This window comes from Momordica charantia (genome assembly GCF_013281855.1).
Source record: "Momordica charantia cultivar OHB3-1 chromosome 1 unlocalized genomic scaffold, Mcharantia_2.0 BLBB01000001.1, whole genome shotgun sequence".
Lineage (NCBI taxonomy): Eukaryota > Viridiplantae > Streptophyta > Magnoliopsida > Cucurbitales > Cucurbitaceae > Momordica > Momordica charantia.
The window spans coordinates 12949407-12968332 of NW_028275157.1; the positions used below are offsets into that span (position 1 = coordinate 12949407).

Genomic DNA, 18926 nt, shown 5'->3' on the forward strand with positions numbered 1-18926 from the left:
ATCACACTGATTTGATTTCATGAACCCTTTCCTACCAACAACGTTATACATTTTTTTCAAGAAAAAATGACCATTGTTTAATTCAATATTTTTGTACATTGAAAAATAGAGAGTGACAGTTTATTTAATTGCACGTAAATATAAAAAAGATATTAGAGAGAGGGAGATTGCCAAAATGATAAAATGGGGTTTTCTAAAAATAGAAATTAATTTATTTTCTTTTCTATTTTTCTTCCTTTAAATTTTACTAATAATCTTAAGAACATTTTCAAAATTCAAATTTGAAAAATGAACTTATTGAAGAATCCAAAAGCATAGAAATAGTTATCCAATAAAGTTTCTTTCTTTGTCAAAATAATAATAATAATAATAATAATAATAAAAATATATATATATATATCCAATGGCGCATTTCCTTTCCAAATCTAATTTTGCTTTTTAATTTTTAAATATTAAATATTTATTTTAGTTACAATTTTTTTTAAACAGTTTTATTTCACAGCTTCTCAATATTAATTAGTGAAAAAATCAAATAAATAGATAAATGAAATAAATACTACCGAATTAAAAACCAACACGAACCAGTCCATTAAAATCATCACGTTATCCACTTCACTTCCGTCGCAAAGGGGACAGAGACGACGGACGCCTCATTCTCTCCGGCCACCCGCCGCCGCCGCCTCCGGAATCCATGAGCACAGGCGCAAGGTTCCTCCATCCTCCCGCCGTCGTCCCCTACGCGCGACCTTCGACGCGCCGCCGCATCGCTCATCCTCGCTTTCTTCGCTCGACCGAAATCCGCAGCAGAGTAAGACGATTCCGACTTCCGGAAGTGGCTTCGGTCCCGTACGAACCGATGAATGTGGAGTATTTGGAAGAGGAATTCAACGGGCAGGGGCACGGAGTCACATTCGAAGGAATCGGCGACGAATTGGTCGCGAAATTGCGGCTGGAAAACGGAGGATCCGCGATTCTGATGCTCCCGAGCGGATTAATCACGTCGTACAAATCTCCGATGTGGCATGGAGGATCGATTGAGATTCTACACTCTTCGGTATCGGAGTCGGAGGAGAACGGCGGCGGCGGCGTTGTTCGAGGAGGCGTGTCCGTAGCCCTAGCCCTCGACTGCGGAGATAATCGATTCGACGCTGTTTCTTGGGCTCTTCATGATGTTAGAGGAAACCCTAGCGACTCAATTCAGGTTCCAAATTATACATTTTGGCGTTAAATCTTTAAGATTATTGTTCCATTTGTTTAATAGTTTACTCCATTTTGATTCTTCATCTCTAAACAATCTCTATTTCATTCTTTGGAACTTTGAAAAATAAAAATAGTGGTTATAAATCCTTTTAAATGAGCTTTTAATTTAAACTCGTATCTAATAAGAATCAGATGTTGTACTTTCAAAAAAAAAAAAGTTCTAATTCGTTCATAGAGTTTTAAGGTTCGCACTCTGCACAACCCAATATAGTTAAATGTGAACATAATAACATTGAACTGTTATTATAGTTCAATGACTCAATCCTTTCTTCCGTAAATGTTGAATTAACAAAAAAAGGAAAAAAATATTTTGGAAGTTTGAAGTTTCAAATGGTTCTACGAAATTGAAATTTAGAAATGTACTTGAAACGATACAAGGACATCAATGATTATTCGAATCTTTATATTTTCAAATATTTAAAATTTTGTTATTTAAATAGTGGAAATTCTGAAAATTTTTTATATGTTTTTACTGTTTCTAAATTTTAAATTTAAAAATTTTAAATGCAAGATCATCTCAAAAAATATAAAATTACACTTTATAAGCTCATTTCATTTTTATTAAAATGTAAAATATAACACTACTCGTTACTAAATAAGAAAGATAATAATAATAATTAATATATATATGATGTTTTATCATATAAATATATTAATACTAATTAATTAATTTAAAATATTTTAATATCTAATTGGTAACTACAATAGTTTACAAAATACATTACTAAACAAGGAGGTGAAGGGAGCTCTAAGGATTCTTAGAGGTGAAACACCACTCTGTGTTGTCGGTAAGTAAACAAAGAACGGGCATTGAACTAGTTTTACCTGAATCTGAAAGAAATATTGAATCTCGGTAGACATCGTCTTAATCTTGATGAAGTCGTATATGGCCCATAAGAACTAATTTAGCTAAAAACTTGTTTAGGAAAGGCCACATTACTTCGAATGGTTATCAATATGGAGTCTTTGTTGATATCAGTATTAAACATGGTTGAAGTGGGTTAACGAACACCAGTCTTCAATTTTTTTTATATGGATGGAATTCCACCTCTCAACGAACTCAACAATTTTTTGAATTGAGTTTCAATTTCTAAATCTACCACCAAACTCCTGTTCAAAAACACTGAAAATCTATTATTCATTGAATCATTTGGTTCTATAGTTTTTCAAAACTAGTAACTAAAAGTAGTAAGGACCGGAATAGTTACCGAGTTAAATTATAAATTTGGTTCTGGAACTTTTCAGGTCGAGCTGAGGAGCAGAGTTTCAGAGGGCATGGTGGAGCTGAAATACTTGGTAACTCTAGAAGAAGACCTATTAACATCTGAACTAACAGTGTCCAACAATAGAGAAACGTCCCTAGATTTGAAGGGCTGTATTTTGAGCCATTTGACAGTGAGCACACCAGAGGCAACCTACGCCATTGGACTGGAAGGGTCAGAGTTCCAGAGGAGGCCATGGCCACCATTATCATCAAATTCTGCCATTGTCCCTCCAGATTATGGGCAGGGCAGTGGCAGTGGCAGTGGCAATGCCAATGGATTATTGGGCCAAACACTCAAAGGGATTCTTCCTGGTTGGGGCAGAAGCAGAAGCAGCCAAAGAGAGAGTGAAGATGAGGAGTCTCTGGGGGAAGAGACAGACAACTACAAGCAATTGATGGAGCAGATGAGCAGAATCTACACCAATGCTCCACGGAACTTCACGATCATAGACCGGGTAAGTGAATATTAGACCCAAATTAATAGCAACAATAAATATGGTTATTTTTGGGGGAAAATTATTTTTTATTCCTAAACTTTCAATTGCATTAAATTTAACTCTAAATTTTTATTCAATCTCTTCTAATTCACCAACTAATTTTGACAAAAAAAATGTAAAAATGTAAAAATCTTCAAAAACTCATTATTTTATTGAAAACCAAGTTTTTGAACCAAATTAATTTTGATTAATGCACAAAATTGACCATTAAATGACTTTATCAAATTTACAAATTTCAAAAGAAAAATAAAAAAAGAAAAAAACCAATTGTAGTGTTGCTTTTGTCTAAATCCTATCAACTTCGTAGCAAGTATATTTTATGGTTTATTGAACACACATAAAAATGTTTTTTTTCAAAGATTATTCTATCCCAACGTTAAAATTGCAACACTTTTTAAAGTTTAAAGTGAATAGATGCAATTTGGCAAAATTGAAAGTTTATAATAAAAATAGATACACCTCATCAACTTTCAAGATAAAAATTGATCATTGTCCTTTTTTCTTGTCAAGGATTAAAATAATAATAATTTTTTTTTACGTTCGAAGGATCAAAATAGACATTTTTAAAATTCAAAAACCAAAATACACAAAAGTTACAAGATTTAGACACACCAGCCAGTTTCTAAGCTCCATGATTGGGTTTAATCACCTGCATTTTTGTTTTGGCATGGCACAGGGAAGGAGAAACTCTGTGGTGGTGGGGAGAGATGGATTTGATGAACTGTACATGTTCAGCCCTGGATCAAACCATGTCTACTATGGAGAATATTCTTACATATGTGTTGCTCAGTCAGCCATACTCAAACCAATCCTCCTGCAGCCTCAACAAGTATGGACTGGCTCTCAACATTTACACAACCCAAATCTCTACTAGCTAAAATCTCCTCACTCCTAAAAACTTCCAAGGATTCAATCCAGATTGTACAAAAAACAAAAAGGAGAAAAAACAGGTGTAGAAACTTTGACAGTCAAGAGATTCATTGACCACACTGAAATGTGCTACATCGAGTCATTTTCCAAAACTATCTAATAGGATTTGCTTTCTTTTTCTGAGTAAGCTCTATATTTCCTTCTTCTACATTGAACTCACTCATCATAGCTTACAACAGTCAGTTTAAGCCTATTTCAGACAGGTGAGGCAGTAGAAGGAGAATATTAGGTTGGCACAAGATAGGAGCCTTGGTCCTGATCATTAATCAACAGGAATGAAGTGAACACTGTGAAAAGCAAAAATGAGAAGCCACAGACCAGTTTCAAAGCAGTCTTCTTGTATGCCATATCAATTCCAGAACATTGAGTTTTCATGTTGCTTTGATAAGCCACCTCCACTGGTGTAGCTTGGATGTCGGTGTGGGCTGGAATGCCATCGGTAGAAGAGACAGATTCCGAACCGCCTTGTGATTGTTCACCATTGATGTCTAGGCCGCCTACATCCTCTTTGCTGAGTTTCTGATCGTCTGGGAACCCATTTTGGTTATGGAAAGATGATCTTGGACTCCACTCCAAATTGCCTGATGATAGGCTCCTGTAGGCACGTCTGAAACTTTTGCTAGCATGGTCCGAGTTCGCCTCGTTTAGATCTTGAAGAGAATGGACAAGCTTCCGAGGAGTTTTGAAGATCATATCTTCGACATTTATGTAACTGCGCGACCTCTGAAGTAAAAGATATGAAAGAGAGGTAGTATTAGACTATTAGTAAGCTAATGAACGTCACAGAACTAGACCAGAATTACTGTCCTAACAGTACTATCATGGAAGTAAAGAAATCAAGATGAACTAAACCGCCATCAATATAAAGGAAAAAGAAGCTAACATCTTTCTATAAAGACAAGGCCAAGAGATTTAGGCATATGAAATACTGAGAAAATAGGCATATACACAAGAATTGGCTGAGAGAACTTACAAGGGGACTGGTTGTAGTGCTTTTTGATACTCTGCGTCTAGGAGGACTTATTTGAAGAAACCCTGCAAAATCATCTGCATATTCTTCGCCATTTTGGCCAAATATATGACTTTCAGAGATCAAAGACATGGTGTCGGAGACGTCGTTTCCACGAGTGATTCCTGAGAACAAAGACAAGCCATCTTTGAGGGAAATATCAACCCCACCATTCTCATAACTCCAAAGCTTACGATTCACACTCCTACAATCAAAACCAGAATTACGAGAGGCTTGTCTTGGTGAAATGGGTGATCCAACTAGTGAACCATAATCAAAAAATGAATCAAGGGTCTGGGATTCTTGAGACTCAGATGACGGAGTGCGGCTTCCACCATTCCGCCATGGACTTCTCCGCCTGTGATCAATGAAATTTGATCCAGTGACCGAGCTCGGAGACTTGTCCATTTTCGACCCTTTATCCGCAGCTATTCTCTTCGCAGTTTGCAGAGTTTCAAAGGCTGCACCTTTGACATAAGCCATTTGATCGGACTGGCAATTCTCCATCTCCTCAATTATAGTCTGAAGTTCCGACAATATGCTCCAAGGATCCAGACACTTCATCAAGAAATTAATCATTTGAATGGCAGACAATCTCTTCTGAGAATTCTTCTCTACTACCCCGACCTTCAATATTCGCAGCCCGGCCTGTAGTAACAATCTAGCATATGGTTCGACAATCCGAGGATTTCGCTTTGCTAATGTCGTAACAAGCCCCATGTGTGAATTAGTTTGCGTGGACTTCTCCTCCAGAGCTCCAGCAACATTCTGGCAAACCTTGTTAATCATCTCATCGGAAGCGAACCGCCAGTTATCTGAATCCACCAGAGCCTTCAAGCAGAGGGCAGCCCCAGAAGTGAGGCTCTCTTGAGAACTCAACAAAGATTCACAAAGAGGATTACACAGAGAGTGAATAACATGCTTCTTCTTATCATCAGGAGTGGTAGGATCGATCCCATATCTCGCAATCGCCGGAACAACCTTAGAGCATGCCTGTTGAAGAGGGAACGACCCAGCACTTGAAGCCAAAGTCTTGATTATGGAAGTCATAATCCTGTCGATCTGCGGCACGATGTTGACGCCATGAACACGGGCGAGAACTTCGTAGAGAGAAATCGTGCACTCCCCAGTCAATGCACCAGTTTCTCTGGTCTCAGAAACTTGAGCAAGAAAACCCGGGATGGCCTTGGAGTCCAATTCCTTCACATAAGTCCTCAGTGCCTTCATCGCAGATCTGCGACTATCAGCATCTTTATCAAGATTAGCAAATTCCCGCCGAAGCATTGGACTCAAATTTTTGCCGAAAACAAACCTGAAATGAATCAAAACGAACGGATTAAACAAGAAAACAGATCCGGATTAGAACACAAGAGCAGAGTTCCAGTCAGGAATTCAAGCAAACAGCTGGTGGGCACCTCTAAATTAGTAAGAACAGTTGAAGAAACAGAATCTGTAAGCAAGAAAACTGAAGTGGGTTTCGGATTCAGAGCAAAAGGGTATCCAGAAAACGCAGCAAACGAAACAGAAATGGGGAAAAAAGAAGAGAAATAAAGAATACCTTTGAGTTTCTGGGGTTGCTTTCATGGCGTGGAGATGGAAGAAAGAAACTATGATTCTCGAGGAGAGGGATTAGGGATTTTGTTGTGTGGTGTGGTGCTGTCCGATTTTGTATTTGATTTGGGGATTTTTTTTTCCCTTCCTTTTCTGGGGATTCAGCACTGAGCAGCGCTCTGTTTCTTTGAATTCAAAATCTTTTCATGAAATTCCACCGCTATCCCTTCTTCTGTGGGCCCCTCTCTTAAACTTTGCTCATTGGACCATAATGACCCTTCCAAACTATACCAAATTCAAATCTTTCTTTTCTCATCACTCCTTTGATTTTGCTATTGCCACCTTTGTTCTTAAATAATATTCATTGTTTTTATTTCTAGGGTTTAAGTACTGGTTGTTTCGGTTCCTTTTTAAAACGTTGATTTTGGTTTTTGTATTTTCAATTTTAATTTGTGCTAACTTGAACATAGTTCAACTAATTAAAACACTTATTTTTTACTAAACGATTATGAGTTCGAATCCTCATCCCACATATTGTAGTATAAAAGTATTTCACCTCATTTTTTCGTACGCCAATTTTCTCATTATGTTAATATTCCTTGTCCTTTTTTATTAGTTCCACATATGGGTAGTAATGGTTTTCACTCTTTTCAAATTATTTAATATAAAATGTAATCCTAAGATATATTTTTTATCACTTTCAAATTTTCCCAATTTTTATTCTCATTGGGAAAATGCCTTTCCAACAAGAGAGAATAAGGATGATATAGTTTACCATGTTACACTTATAGCAAATTCTTTTGTAATTATCCTCTTTTTATGATCCTTCGAGATTTAAAGGCCTTCGTGTTCCAGTTATTTCCAGTTATTTCGAGAGGGGTTACCTCTCCCCTGCCTTTAGATTGTCTCTTTTTTTCCCCTCTGTTGCTCAATATAATTTGCACGATTCTTAATTAAATATATATATATATATATATATATATATATATATTCCATAAAAATATTATCATAGTTCTATGTAGGATTTTGATAAAATGCAAAAGAAAAACAAAAAAACAAAAAATTTACTCAACATGTGGGAGTGGAAATTCGAACCCTCAACCTTATGGTTAGATATATGTGGCTTAACCCACCTAATTGACAAATGCAATTTTATTTTAGTTTATGTACTTGTCAAATTTGATTTCGCGTACTCAATGAAAAATTTTGATTTGGCATTCAAATTACTCCCAAGTTCTCATTTTTCGAGTTCAACCTCTCTGCTACTTACATATTTTGATTTCAGTTACCATATCTATCCAAGGGCACATGTCTGTACCTGTATTGTAAATATTTGTGTTCTATTGATATTTTTGTAAATATCTGAGTTCTATCGACATATTTGTAAGTATTTACTCTTTATAGTACATTAATTACCTCTTTTCTTTTCATTTTTTTCATTTATTATTTTTTAATACAACGAGGGTAAGAAGAGTCGAACGTCCGACCATTAATGATAAAGAATATCTTGACTAATTAAGCTTTGTTCGTGTTAGAAATATTTTGGTTAATTGAGTTTTCATAACATTTATGGCTAGTGTATATTTATATATTATTTCACCAATAATATAAGTTTATAATTCAATTTGATGGAAAAAAAAATCAATTTGAAATTGATTGCCGAATTAAGTATATAAATTTAAAAATATAAATATTTTCTTTCTCATTCATTATTTAAAGTGACAATTAAATGAGAATTTCAATATAAATAAAAAAAGGAAGACCTTTGTTACAAATGGTTGTTGCTAATTTGAAAACATAAACTATAGTTTTTTTAGAAAAATAAATAAATAACTAAAAGTTTAGCCTTTACAAGAGACACTAAAATTGGAAACTGTGACTATTTTGTCCTTGGAAAGTGAAGGGTAGTTGGGTAATTTCAATAGATATTGTTCTTCCCTCCAAAGTCTCAAGTTACCATTGTTGGCGCCATTCACAAGATTTTAAATTAACAAAATGGTCAATTCTTGGGATGACTTACAAGAGCCAAATCTGGCGTATAATAAGACTATATAATAAATGTGGTACCTGCGGGAAATCATTCCCTATTTATTTTCTTTAAGAAATTTTAAATTGAAAGATAATTCTTCATAGTAAGTTTTTGTGTGTGACTTGTTAAATTTTCATGAGAAATTATCATTTGAAGAGGAAAATTGTGAAAAAAAAGTCAGAGGGTCGAATTCTCGCTTCCAATGTCATTGAACTAAAAAAAACTAAAATAATATTAAATAATTTTGTTATTCACCTCATTAACATTTAAATCAATAATTAATCATATAAATAAATTATTATTGTATAAATATAAAAGCAATCAATTATTATTGTTATCAAGTCAATTAATTGATGGACAAATTTTTAAAGAAATGCTGTGTTTAAAATTACTTTTCTTAAAATAATTTGTAGTCATTTTACAAAATTTGAAATATTTAAAGTCTCGATTGAAAAACAGAAAAGTTCAATTAATTGACCACATTCACAAATAACTTGTTGATTGATTATTTAAAATTTATTGGAATGGTATTAGAAATATTATTAAGAAACAAGGGATTAGGAAGAGTAAAGGGTAAGCAAATTTCTGAAAGCAATTTGTGAGAAAGTTAAAAAGTCTCTAGAAGTGCTTTTTGGAATTATTGAAATTGACTTTCTTTATAACAATAATATTTTATGTGCTTTTTCCATTTCCCTTCCCATCATCCTCACATTACACTTTTGTTATTACCAATGATGAGCTTTAATAAAGACAATAATCAAAAAGCATAAAGCACCCTCTAGAAGAGTCCAGATTCCAAGTGAATGAAAACGTGACTGAAATGGTCCCAGTCACTCTTGGGACAGAATGGAGGGTAACCAATACACTCAAAAATTTTAACCGTCAAACCACCTCGACCGAATCATAGTAAACAAGAATCTCGATTAGCCACAAGAATTCACACACGGCCACCAACTTCCCCTCCTTAGAACAACCCATCAAAATCTTTTGCTTTGAATGGCTTCCAAATTGGAACACATCCCAAAAAAAAAACTAAAAGAAAAAAGAGCAAAAAAGGTAAAAGCATGATCCTATCAATCTCTGGGTTACTCAAGCCAAACGATTGCTTTTGAAATAAAAGATTTCATTGTCAACCCGAGCATAGCTCAATGGTTAAGCCGCCACTTATCTTTCTTTAGATTTAAGGTTCAATCCCCAAAATACATTTTCTATACTACAAGAAATAATAAAACAAAAGATCTCACAGCCACTGCCATTGCTACAACTTACAGTTAGAGGCAAATTTCGAATTCAGTTTCAGTGAAAAATGTCAAACGATAGGAAACAATACACTTACCGGTTGAATTTCCCACAGGCTTCTGAAATTTGCCTACGCAATTCATCATTGACATTGTGGTAATATTTTGCAGGTTGGACAGTACCACTTTCCTTTAAATCTTGTTTCTGGAGTCAGTCCAACGCAGGAATAATGGAACCATTCACCTCCTTGACACTGCCAAAGCCATAAAAACAAAAGAGGAGATAAATATTACACCAAATTCAGCCTGGCAATTGGCCTATTTGATAACATTTTTTTAGTTCTGTTTTTAAAACTTGAGTTTATTTGCTCGCCTTTTTCCAAAACCAGAAAACGAAAAATAAAATGATGATCCAACTGCTGATCAGAAAGGGAATAACAATGATCTGATAATAAAACTCATGCTTCTATACCAACATGTACAAATCTTATCCCAAGGGTAATTTTTAATAATTTACGAGGTTGTATGTGGTACATTCGTATATCAATACAAAGTCTAAACAAGCCAAATACAGCCCCTCTCGGATCCTCTAGCAATGAATCTAGAAAGTTCAAAGAGCAAAATGAATGTTTATTCAAAAGCTTGCCTCCATTAATATAGCTTCATGTATATGCGCAATCATATTGAAAAAGACCAGCTACATTATACTATGCCCAAAAAAAATCATGGGATCAAATCCGTTGAGATATTTACGGTCCTGAGGCTACAAGACGAGCAATATCCACAAATTTCATTTTTAGAGACTGTTCTGCCTAGCACTTTTTCTTACCGTACAGGACAACTTTTTGTACTAGAGATGAAAAATCACGAGGAAGGGGAAAAAAGGTTGTAGATAGACAAACAAGGATGATGTGAAGATTCATCAGCATAGCAAAAGGGAAGACTTACATTTTCATTGTCACAAGCAATCATGTCTCCAAATGACACCTAAAATAACAGATAATTAGATGGCACCAGTAAACATGTTAGGAATCAGAAACTGAAATGGAGAAATTAAGAAAATTTGGACCGTTTTGCAATACTGGTGAAAATGTATACAAGGATGATAAGCCTCCCTCCCACACTACATCCAAATATTTTTCCTCCCTCACAGACTTTCCCCTTTATTTATAACCACTTGCTACCAACAACTCACTCTAACCAACACTAACTGTCTCATATGCCTACTGACTAACCCATCCATACTCATACCTAACACTACCTACCATCCAAAGTATCACATTTGAGTTTGGCGGAATTGGTGCTCCATAAAACAAAAGCTGAAGGAGGGAGAAGACGATGATGAAAATGAAGAAAATCCTCCACTTTTCCTGTCTTTCCGTTTTTATTATTCATCTTTGAAACTGATTCTTTCTTCATTTTTTTCTGCCATTTTCTTTCCCATCTCTTCACTCCCTATAACTTGTTGCACTACTCAAGGTACGTTATAGCTCAGTCAACTCTCTTTCTCTCTCTTATATTTCAGTCTTGCAGACAAGAATTAACTTTCAAATGTAAATTGTAAAATATGGACTATCTATCTGTCTCCACTGCTTTCTCACTGGCTTTTTCACTGAAATATGTTCTCAAATTTAAGCTATATTTCATGATCCAAAAGGTCTCCACGTTATTAAATATATAAAACCAGAAGTAACCTTTTCTTTTTACGTATCACAATCTGCTTTTTTCCATTAAACTCTCATGGGTTTATTGCATGAGATGGAAGGTTTCATTTCAATTTCACTTTTTCTTCCTTTTTCCCCTATGATTGTGGTAACTGGGAGGTTAAGGATGAAAGCTTCTCAAGAGGGATATCTTTCTCCCATTCATTACCTAAATATTTTTCCTCTCACTCCCTTTCCTCTTCTTTAATTTGTAACCACCTAACTAAATCATAAACCCACTAATCCACCCATATTCTTCCAGTACCTAACGAAAATTTTCATCGAGTTGAAACAACACCAAATAAATTGTTTGGCAAGCATAACAGTGAAAGCGAAACAGCAAATGAGTCATTTGATAAAATAAGTAAAATTATGAGGCTTGTATGAATCCAAAATCCAAACCTGATGACAAATGCAATATGTAGGTTCATTTGGGTCAATGGGCTGACCAACATCAAGTGAAGGTGCAAAGTCCTTTTTATGGACTCCTGGAGGAGGCATGAGCTCAAAATCTCGATCACGCTCCCTATCCCAATCCCGATCTCTGTAATCAGGCCTCTTAGATTGAGGTGTTATATATATTGGTTTGCGCTTTTCATTTCTTGAAACTAGTGGCAATGGTGGAAGAACTGCAGGTTCATCTGGTGAAATTTTTCCCTCTGAAAAATAGTAAAAAGTTCAGCGTTGTCTAAACATACAAACTGAATGGAAGGAAGAGATACGCAATGCATTATAGTATCCAACAACACTACACTTGTTTGTTTAATTGAATATCACAAATGGGTTTGAGGTGTACTAATTATATGCTAACCTTCAACTCTTCGGATGATAGAGCAATTAATCCTCATACATAACATTGTTAGTTGAAAGAAGCAAAACAACTTTGTATTAATCCTCAGAGACAGCAAAGCTTATAAGTTTGTGTACCTTGTTTCAGATCTTCAGCAAAGTTGTTTAGATCCTCATCAAGTCGTTTAATATGGCTATCTATCTGGACAAAAAATAGTACATGAAACTCTGTAAGATCAGCCCGGAAATATACACAATGACATGTAGCTACTGAATGAATAAATGCAATACAATTAATTTCAATACAGCACTTTGAATAAAATTTGGAGCATTTAAAATAAAATTTTACCCATACACATCCATTAACCAATTTCTAACATCTTCCGCTAATATGACGTTAAGATTAACAACGACTCAATATTAAATAGTACACGACCTCCACATCCATACTACCTACAGGCAATTTTGAAATTCAAGGTTGCTCGTAAACAAGATAGGCAAAAGAAACAGCGAGAAATTAACGTTACAAAAGTGCGCAGCAACTGAACTAGGTTGAGAAATAAAATTTCGCCGTACCAGGTCGCCCGCTTGACGTGCCAACAAAACCTTCTCAGTGCAGAGACTCAACGCGTTATCCTGATTCGCCTCAATATCCTTCCGAAGTTTTTCAAAGGCGGACTCCTCATCCTCAGCATTACTATTGTTATAACTTTTCTTCGAGCTCTGCGAAGACAATCCCAGGCAGTATCTCGTCTGCTGCCTCGTCTGGTCTATCATCGCTACAACCACAAAACGCAAAAGAAACGAAAATCCATAAGAATTTCAGAGCAATCGATCTACAAAGTGAGCAAATCATAAAACGGGGATTTTACACTGGGATCGATCGTCGAGTTCTCTGATCGTGTTGAGGAGCCTCTGAAGCTCGGCAGGCAATGTGCTGGCATCTACGAAGATTGAAAACGAAGCAAAAGCGGAATCGAATCAGAGACGAAGAAAGGGGGAAATTGAGGAATGGAAAACGATACGTACATTCCAAATAGTCGTCGACGTAGACTCCGGTGCGAGCAATCGCCATGATTGGAGTTGAGAGGAGCTCTGTGAAAGCTCTCTCGTCTAGGGCTTCAAGATGATGTTTGGGGAGTTCCAAAGTCCGTTTGCCCTTGGCGCCCACTCGAGAGATTTTCTGAAGTAAAATTTGAAACAGCGTCTGGTCCTGATTTTGTGAAGGAGATGACGAAACCGAAACGACGTCGTATCGTCGTGCTCCCGTATATATATAACTTTTTTTATTTGAGAAAATAATAAATAAGGAAAAATACAGATTATCAGATTATTGTCTTCCGAAAAAGAGTGAATTCTTTTTCTTATTGTGCTGAAAAAAAAAATAAAAAAATAAACATAAACATAAACATTTTTTTAGTGAAAAAAAAAACATAAACAAATTGTTTGGTACTGTTTCTGATTTTTTATTCTCCAAATTTTTTTTAATTTTTCGACAGGTCCAACATTTTTAATTAAAAAAGTAAATTTTGTATATAAAATTTATTTTCATAATTAAATATATAATTTTTTATCATGTATTTATTGTACACTTTATAAGTTAATAGTGATAAAATATTAATTTTATTTATGTTTTAGAAAAAAAAAACAATAAATAACAAACTTGATTTTGTTTGTTTTCAACTTTCTACACCATTTTTAAAATGTTTCTTAAAAATTATAAACTAGAAACATGAATAATTTCTGAAAACTTATATTTCTAAAAAACCAAAGCTGAAAAACAATATATAATAAATGAAAATGTCACCATGATCCTATCCTAATAAATAGTTCCAACCTTGCTCTTGCAATCGTTAGACTAAAGAACACTTCCACAATTAGTTTTAGATTTTGTTTATTAATTATTTTCTTCGTATTCTTTTTTTTTATTTTGAAAAAAAAAAGCTTTCATTAATTAAGAATTGCCGCTCGGACTACACATGAATAAATTTCTCTCTCAACAACTTGCAAAAGCCAAAGGGGAAATTGAAAGTCCATTCAAGAGAAGAAGAGGCTTGAAGATTTTGCTTGGAAAGAAGATCTGTCGCTCTATTTTCTTATCGTCAAACATGCATGAACGAACAGGCTTCAAAAAATGAACAAGCCAATCGAATATCGTGGAGAATGACACACTCAGGCCCATTTGTTTCAAGATCTCCATTTATCATAGAAATAGCTCTGTGGGAGTTTGATTCCACCATAATCCTTGAGTAGTTGTGAGAAATTGCAAGATGAAGACCTTCACGAACCGCAAGGAGTTCGGCAATTATGGGTTGTTGTGGAAAGGGGAGAAATCGACACCCAACCACGGAGATGGATCCGAAATAGTCGCGCAGCAGGAAGCCCAACCCGGTTGAAAGCAAGTTGCCACCACAGGCTGCATCTGTGTTGAGTTTGAGACCACTACTCAGTGGGATCCAAGAGTTCTCCGACTCCCGCCGATCAACTAGCCACCTGGGAAGATCGTTGGCTTTGTGGAAAGAATCCCAATAAGAGGTAATCGAGTTGCTCTTATCTTGAGCATTCGGGATGAGACTTTGATTATTAATGCAATTTCTGTTATTCCAAATGGTCCAACAAGTGATTGCTGCAATTTCAATTTATAGGCTACTAAGAATAATCTGTTAATGTTCCTAAAGGTCACGAAAGGAGACGTTTCAATTATGAAGGAGAGAGGCAAAGGGAAGAACCAAGTGCCAGATTTGCTGTGCTCGAGGACAAGCCAATAGAGCATGGGTAGTAGATTCTTCAACGACAACATAGATAGAAAGGTGAGACATTTAAACCTTTCTGGCTCGAATTTAACATGGTTGGAATGAAATTATGCGCAAATCTCAGTATGAATGTTCGAATTTTTGGCACAACGTTTAGTTTCCATATTCTTTGCCAAAAATTGCTTCTGCTAGTTGAACTACTGAATTATTTTCTTCGTTTTCTGATTTATTAATAATATTGGTCAAATGTGTATAATTGTATGCTAATGGATGGGGGCGAAAATTCATATCATGAAGCTTTATATGCCAATATGTGCATACTTGACATTTGATCTAATTTTTTTATTTTGTAGAAAATAATATTTAACTAATAAAATTTTATAAGGAGTTGATTTCGATCTCTATCATTTATCTTTCTATGGATTATTACCAATAGTTAATTTTATATGCCAATATGAACATATTTAAGAGATAATTGGCATGTGCTCTTGGATTTCGAACCTCAGACCCTATCAAGCAAGGAATTCTTCGTCGGATTCGTTTCAAATCATTGCGAATAAACAATTGGTATGTATGCTTCCCCCCACAAGCGGAGTGAACCCTTTAGAACAAACTTTGAGTCTAATCGTAGGGTAGAAATTTCTCCCACAACCTCGATTGTATCTCCTTTTGCCTTTTTGCTGACGTCTTTTTCTTTAGAGGTTGGAAGTTCAATTTCCGGTATCTCCAAATTGTTGTACTAAAAAAAAAGTTTTTTTTTTAATGAACATGAGCCTAGAGATTTTAGATCTGAATCTTATTCGCAGTTTGAATTTTAATGCTTAAAAGGGGCAAACTACTTGAAATTGTAGAGACCAACACGAGCTTAATTCAACTTCTTGCTAATATTTTAGAAGTTGAAAGTTGTTATAAAAATAAAACACTCATTACTAGGTTAGGTTAAAATGTGAAAAATTTTAAAATTATAGAGATTAAATTAATTACTTAAAAAAAAACCCAATTCCCACAATAAATATTTTTCGGTAAAAGAAAAAAAAATATCATAAAGAATAAATGTGGTAGTGGAATTGTGGCTATGGGCAATCCATTACATAAGCAGTGACGCATCTTCGGACTTCATCTTCAACCTTAAAATCCCTAAACAAATCAAAATCAACTGCACAATCCTTCTCCGATTCAGGCCATGGCCGCCGCTGATCTTCCCACGCAACCCTCCTCCTCCGCCGCCCTCCCGCTCGACGGCCGCACCGCCATCGTCACCGGCGCCTCCCGCGGAATCGGCCGCGCCATCGCCGTCCACCTCCACTCCCTCGGCGCAAGACTAGTCATCAACTACGCATCCAGCTCTACTCAGGCCGATCTGCTCGCATCGGAGCTCAATCGGTCGTCGGCGCCGGTCCGGCGAGCGGTCGCCGTCCAGGCGGACGTCTCCGACCCCGATCAGGTCAAGCGGCTGTTCGATTCGGCCGAGAAGGAGTTCGGATCTGAAATCCACATCGTCGTGAACTCCGCTGGGATTCTCGATCCGAAATACCCTTCTCTGGCCGGAACCGCCGTGGAGGACTGGGACGACACGTTTAGGGTTAATTGCAGAGGCGCGTTTTTGGTCTGTAAGGAGGCGGCGAATCGGCTGAGCCGCGGCGGTGGGGGGAGGATCATTTTGATTACGACGTCGGTCGTCGGGATGCTGCCGCCGGGATACGGAGCTTATGCGGCGTCGAAGGCGGCGGTGGAGGCGATGGCGAAGATAGTGGCTAAGGAGCTTAAGGGGATGCAGATTACGGCCAACTGCGTCGCGCCGGGGCCGGTCGCGACGGAGTTGTTTTTCGCCGGAAAATCGGAGGAGAGGGTGGCGAGTCTGGTGGATGCCTGCCCGCTCGGCCGCCTCGGGCAGCCCGACGATGTGGCGAAGCTGGTGGGGTTTCTGGCTACCGACGCCGGCGGGTGGGTCAACGGGCAGGTTATTCGGGTCAACGGTGGGTTTGTAATCTGATATGTAACATGCAACAATTTGATTGATTGTTAAATAAAAATAAAAAATAGAATAAAAAAATATTACCGTGCTTATAATAATTACGAGTTTATATAATCCAAGATGAATTGAAAACATTTTGCGAAAATAATAAAATTTAATGTAAGCAAGTATATTATGATTTCACCATAAAAAAATTGCTAATTATTTATTTTCTTTTCTTTTTATTCTTGTATGTATTCATAAAGTCAGATTTATTATTATTATTTTTTTGAGTTAAAAGAAACTTCCATTAAAAAAATAACTTGCCAAGGCTACATTAGTGCGATCATCAGCTTTCACACCGCTGAGAAGCCAAACTGGAAAATCACAAAGCCAAAGAAGGGGACTATTTATAGAAATGGCATTTCTAGCCAGAATATGAGCGGCCCTATTTCCCTCACGACGAACATGCTGAATTCGAAAATCGTCAAAATTCACACACAAGTGTCTGATGTCAACAATCAATGAAGCCACTTCATTTAACCACCCCTCATTCTTCTCTATAAGTTTAACCGCTTCGAGGGAGTCAGATTCGACCACCACCTTACTGAAACCCATCCGGATCGCCAAACGAATTCCTTCTCTGATAGCAAGGGTTTCCACCAAAAGGGGGCTTCCCAAACGCTGGGAAGAAATCATCGCCGCTTGTACCCGATTTTCATCATCACGGATTAAAATCCCTATTCCGGACTTTCCAACAGAGGTGGTACACGCAGCATCAGTATTGATTTTTAAAAACCCCTTTGGAGGGGGACACCAGACGATGGGATTGAAGGAGGGGGCCGCTTGCGTCTCCAAGGTCAATTTATTTTTATTCAGAAATTCATCAGCATACTCCAAAATCCATCTACATTTCAAATGAACATAAGCTGTACCATTTTTAAAAATGTGTGAATTTCGATCATTCCACAGGGTCCAGCTAGTAATACCAGCGAGGGTGACTTCTTTTTGCGAAAGATCCGACATCACCTTAGTCCACCGGTCGACAAAACAGCCGTTAAAATTTTTAGAAGAATCTAATGCTGGCAGAAGCAAAGACCAGATTTTGGACGCCCGTTTACAACCCACCAGAGCGTGATCCACTGTCTCCTCCTTTTTCAGGCAAATTGGACACATAGGTGACACCTCCATACCTCTTCTCCTCAAGTTTGTCACTACTGGGATACAATTTCTGATTGCTTTCCACAGAAAAATTTTAATTTTTGGGGGAAGGTCCATTTTCCAGAAATCCTTCCACCACCTCTCATTTTTGTCAGAGCTAGAGGATTGGGAAGGTAGATTCAATCTCATAGCTAACTTGTACCCACTTCTTACCGTATAGAAGCCATTCTTCGTAAAATGTCACATCCATCTATCCAAACCCCCCACAGCACTAATAGGAATATTAGATATGGTAGCCACATCTTCTTCTCCAACTATGGACCTGAGCTTTTGGACATCCCAATTTTGAGTGGAAGTAATAAAATCAGCTACCCAATGAATTCTGGACGGATCAAGACAGGGACTTAAAGGCCTGAAAGTGTTCTCTCGCAGAATCCACGGATCTTTGAAAAAATTAATTGAAGATCCATTTCCAACCACCTTTCTAATTCCTGTAACCAACAAATCACGACACCAAACCATCCCTTGCCAAAAGTAAGATGAGTGGTAGTCCGCCTTTGCTGTCAGAATAGAATCCTCACATGCATACACTCCTCTAATAACCCTGGAAACAAGGAGATTAGGCAGTTGCAGAAACCTCCACAGTTGTTTGGCCAACGAGGCCTTGTTAAACATCACGAGATCTCGAAAATTGAGACCTCCTAGCTCCTTTGGCCAACACATGCGGTCCCAACTCATCCAGTGGATTTTCTGTCTAGCATCATTTGTACCCCACCAAAACTTAGCCA

At 36.8% G+C, this 18926-nt stretch overlaps 5 protein-coding genes across 5 annotated transcripts; 2 read left to right on the plus strand and 3 right to left on the minus strand.

Annotated features, from left to right (window-relative positions):
• The first annotated feature begins 564 nt into the window (after positions 1-564).
• On the plus strand, positions 565-4078 carry NDF5 (NDH-dependent cyclic electron flow 5). The gene is made up of 3 exons (XM_022300532.2): positions 565-1201; positions 2506-2979; positions 3698-4078. Exons 1-3 carry the CDS (start codon positions 692-694, stop codon positions 3893-3895), a joined length of 1182 nt encoding a protein of 393 aa, XP_022156224.1. The 5' UTR covers positions 565-691; the 3' UTR covers positions 3896-4078.
• A 98-nt stretch (positions 4079-4176) lies between these two features.
• LOC111023161 (protein SINE1) lies at positions 4177-6983 on the minus strand. Its single transcript, XM_022300531.2, has 3 exons — positions 6519-6983; positions 4925-6272; positions 4177-4674 (listed from the first exon to the last, which is right to left on the minus strand). Exons 1-3 carry the CDS (start codon positions 6542-6544, stop codon positions 4177-4179), a joined length of 1872 nt encoding a protein of 623 aa, XP_022156223.1. The 5' UTR covers positions 6545-6983.
• Positions 6984-9642: 2659 nt separating this feature from the next.
• ING2 (PHD finger protein-like protein) lies at positions 9643-13486 on the minus strand. Its single transcript, XM_022300567.2, has 7 exons — positions 13300-13486; positions 13143-13214; positions 12847-13049; positions 12409-12472; positions 11884-12140; positions 10727-10765; positions 9643-10032 (listed from the first exon to the last, which is right to left on the minus strand). Exons 1-7 carry the CDS (start codon positions 13343-13345, stop codon positions 9922-9924), a joined length of 792 nt encoding a protein of 263 aa, XP_022156259.1. The 5' UTR covers positions 13346-13486; the 3' UTR covers positions 9643-9921.
• A 2604-nt stretch (positions 13487-16090) lies between these two features.
• LOC148213290 (NADPH-dependent aldehyde reductase-like protein, chloroplastic) lies at positions 16091-17096 on the plus strand. The gene has a single exon (XM_088124210.1). It carries the CDS (start codon positions 16207-16209, stop codon positions 17014-17016), a length of 810 nt encoding a protein of 269 aa, XP_087980336.1. The 5' UTR covers positions 16091-16206; the 3' UTR covers positions 17017-17096.
• Positions 17097-17333: 237 nt separating this feature from the next.
• On the minus strand, positions 17334-18153 carry LOC148213291 (uncharacterized). The gene is made up of 2 exons (XM_088123918.1): positions 17446-18153; positions 17334-17354 (listed from the first exon to the last, which is right to left on the minus strand). Exons 1-2 carry the CDS (start codon positions 18151-18153, stop codon positions 17334-17336), a joined length of 729 nt encoding a protein of 242 aa, XP_087980044.1.
• Between the last annotated feature and the right edge of the window lie 773 nt (positions 18154-18926).

Excerpts from the sequence above, each read along its gene's own strand:
- NDF5 (XM_022300532.2), top strand. The coding sequence starts at position 692 with ATGAGCACAGGCGCAAGGTTCCTCCATCCTCCCGCCGTCGTCCCCTAC. Across the intron at positions 1,202-2,505 it reads ACCCTAGCGACTCAATTCAG|GTCGAGCTGAGGAGCAGAGT; the intron begins GTTCCAAATTAT and ends GGAACTTTTCAG. Across the intron at positions 2,980-3,697 it reads ACTTCACGATCATAGACCGG|GGAAGGAGAAACTCTGTGGT; the intron begins GTAAGTGAATAT and ends GGCATGGCACAG.
- LOC111023161 (XM_022300531.2), bottom strand. The coding sequence starts at position 6,544 with ATGAAAGCAACCCCAGAAACTCAAAG. Across the intron at positions 6,273-6,518 it reads GCAACCCCAGAAACTCAAAG|GTTTGTTTTCGGCAAAAATT; the intron begins GTATTCTTTATT and ends GATTCATTTCAG. Across the intron at positions 4,675-4,924 it reads GCACTACAACCAGTCCCCTT|AGGTCGCGCAGTTACATAAA; the intron begins GTAAGTTCTCTC and ends CTTTTACTTCAG.
- ING2 (XM_022300567.2), bottom strand. The coding sequence starts at position 13,345 with ATGGCGATTGCTCGCACCGGAGTCTACGTCGACGACTATTTGGAAT. Across the intron at positions 10,766-11,883 it reads CATATTGCATTTGTCATCAG|GTGTCATTTGGAGACATGAT; the intron begins GTTTGGATTTTG and ends CTGTTATTTTAG. Across the intron at positions 10,033-10,726 it reads TTGCTTGTGACAATGAAAAT|TGTCAAGGAGGTGAATGGTT; the intron begins GTAAGTCTTCCC and ends TGGCTTTGGCAG.
- LOC148213290 (XM_088124210.1), top strand. The coding sequence starts at position 16,207 with ATGGCCGCCGCTGATCTTCCCACGCAACCCTCCTCCTCCGCCGCCCTC.
- LOC148213291 (XM_088123918.1), bottom strand. The coding sequence starts at position 18,153 with ATGTGTCCAATTTGCCTGAAAAAGGAGGAGACAGTGGATCACGCTCTG. Across the intron at positions 17,355-17,445 it reads ACGATTTTCGAATTCAGCAT|TTTGGCTTCTCAGCGGTGTG; the intron begins GTTCGTCGTGAG and ends GTGATTTTCCAG.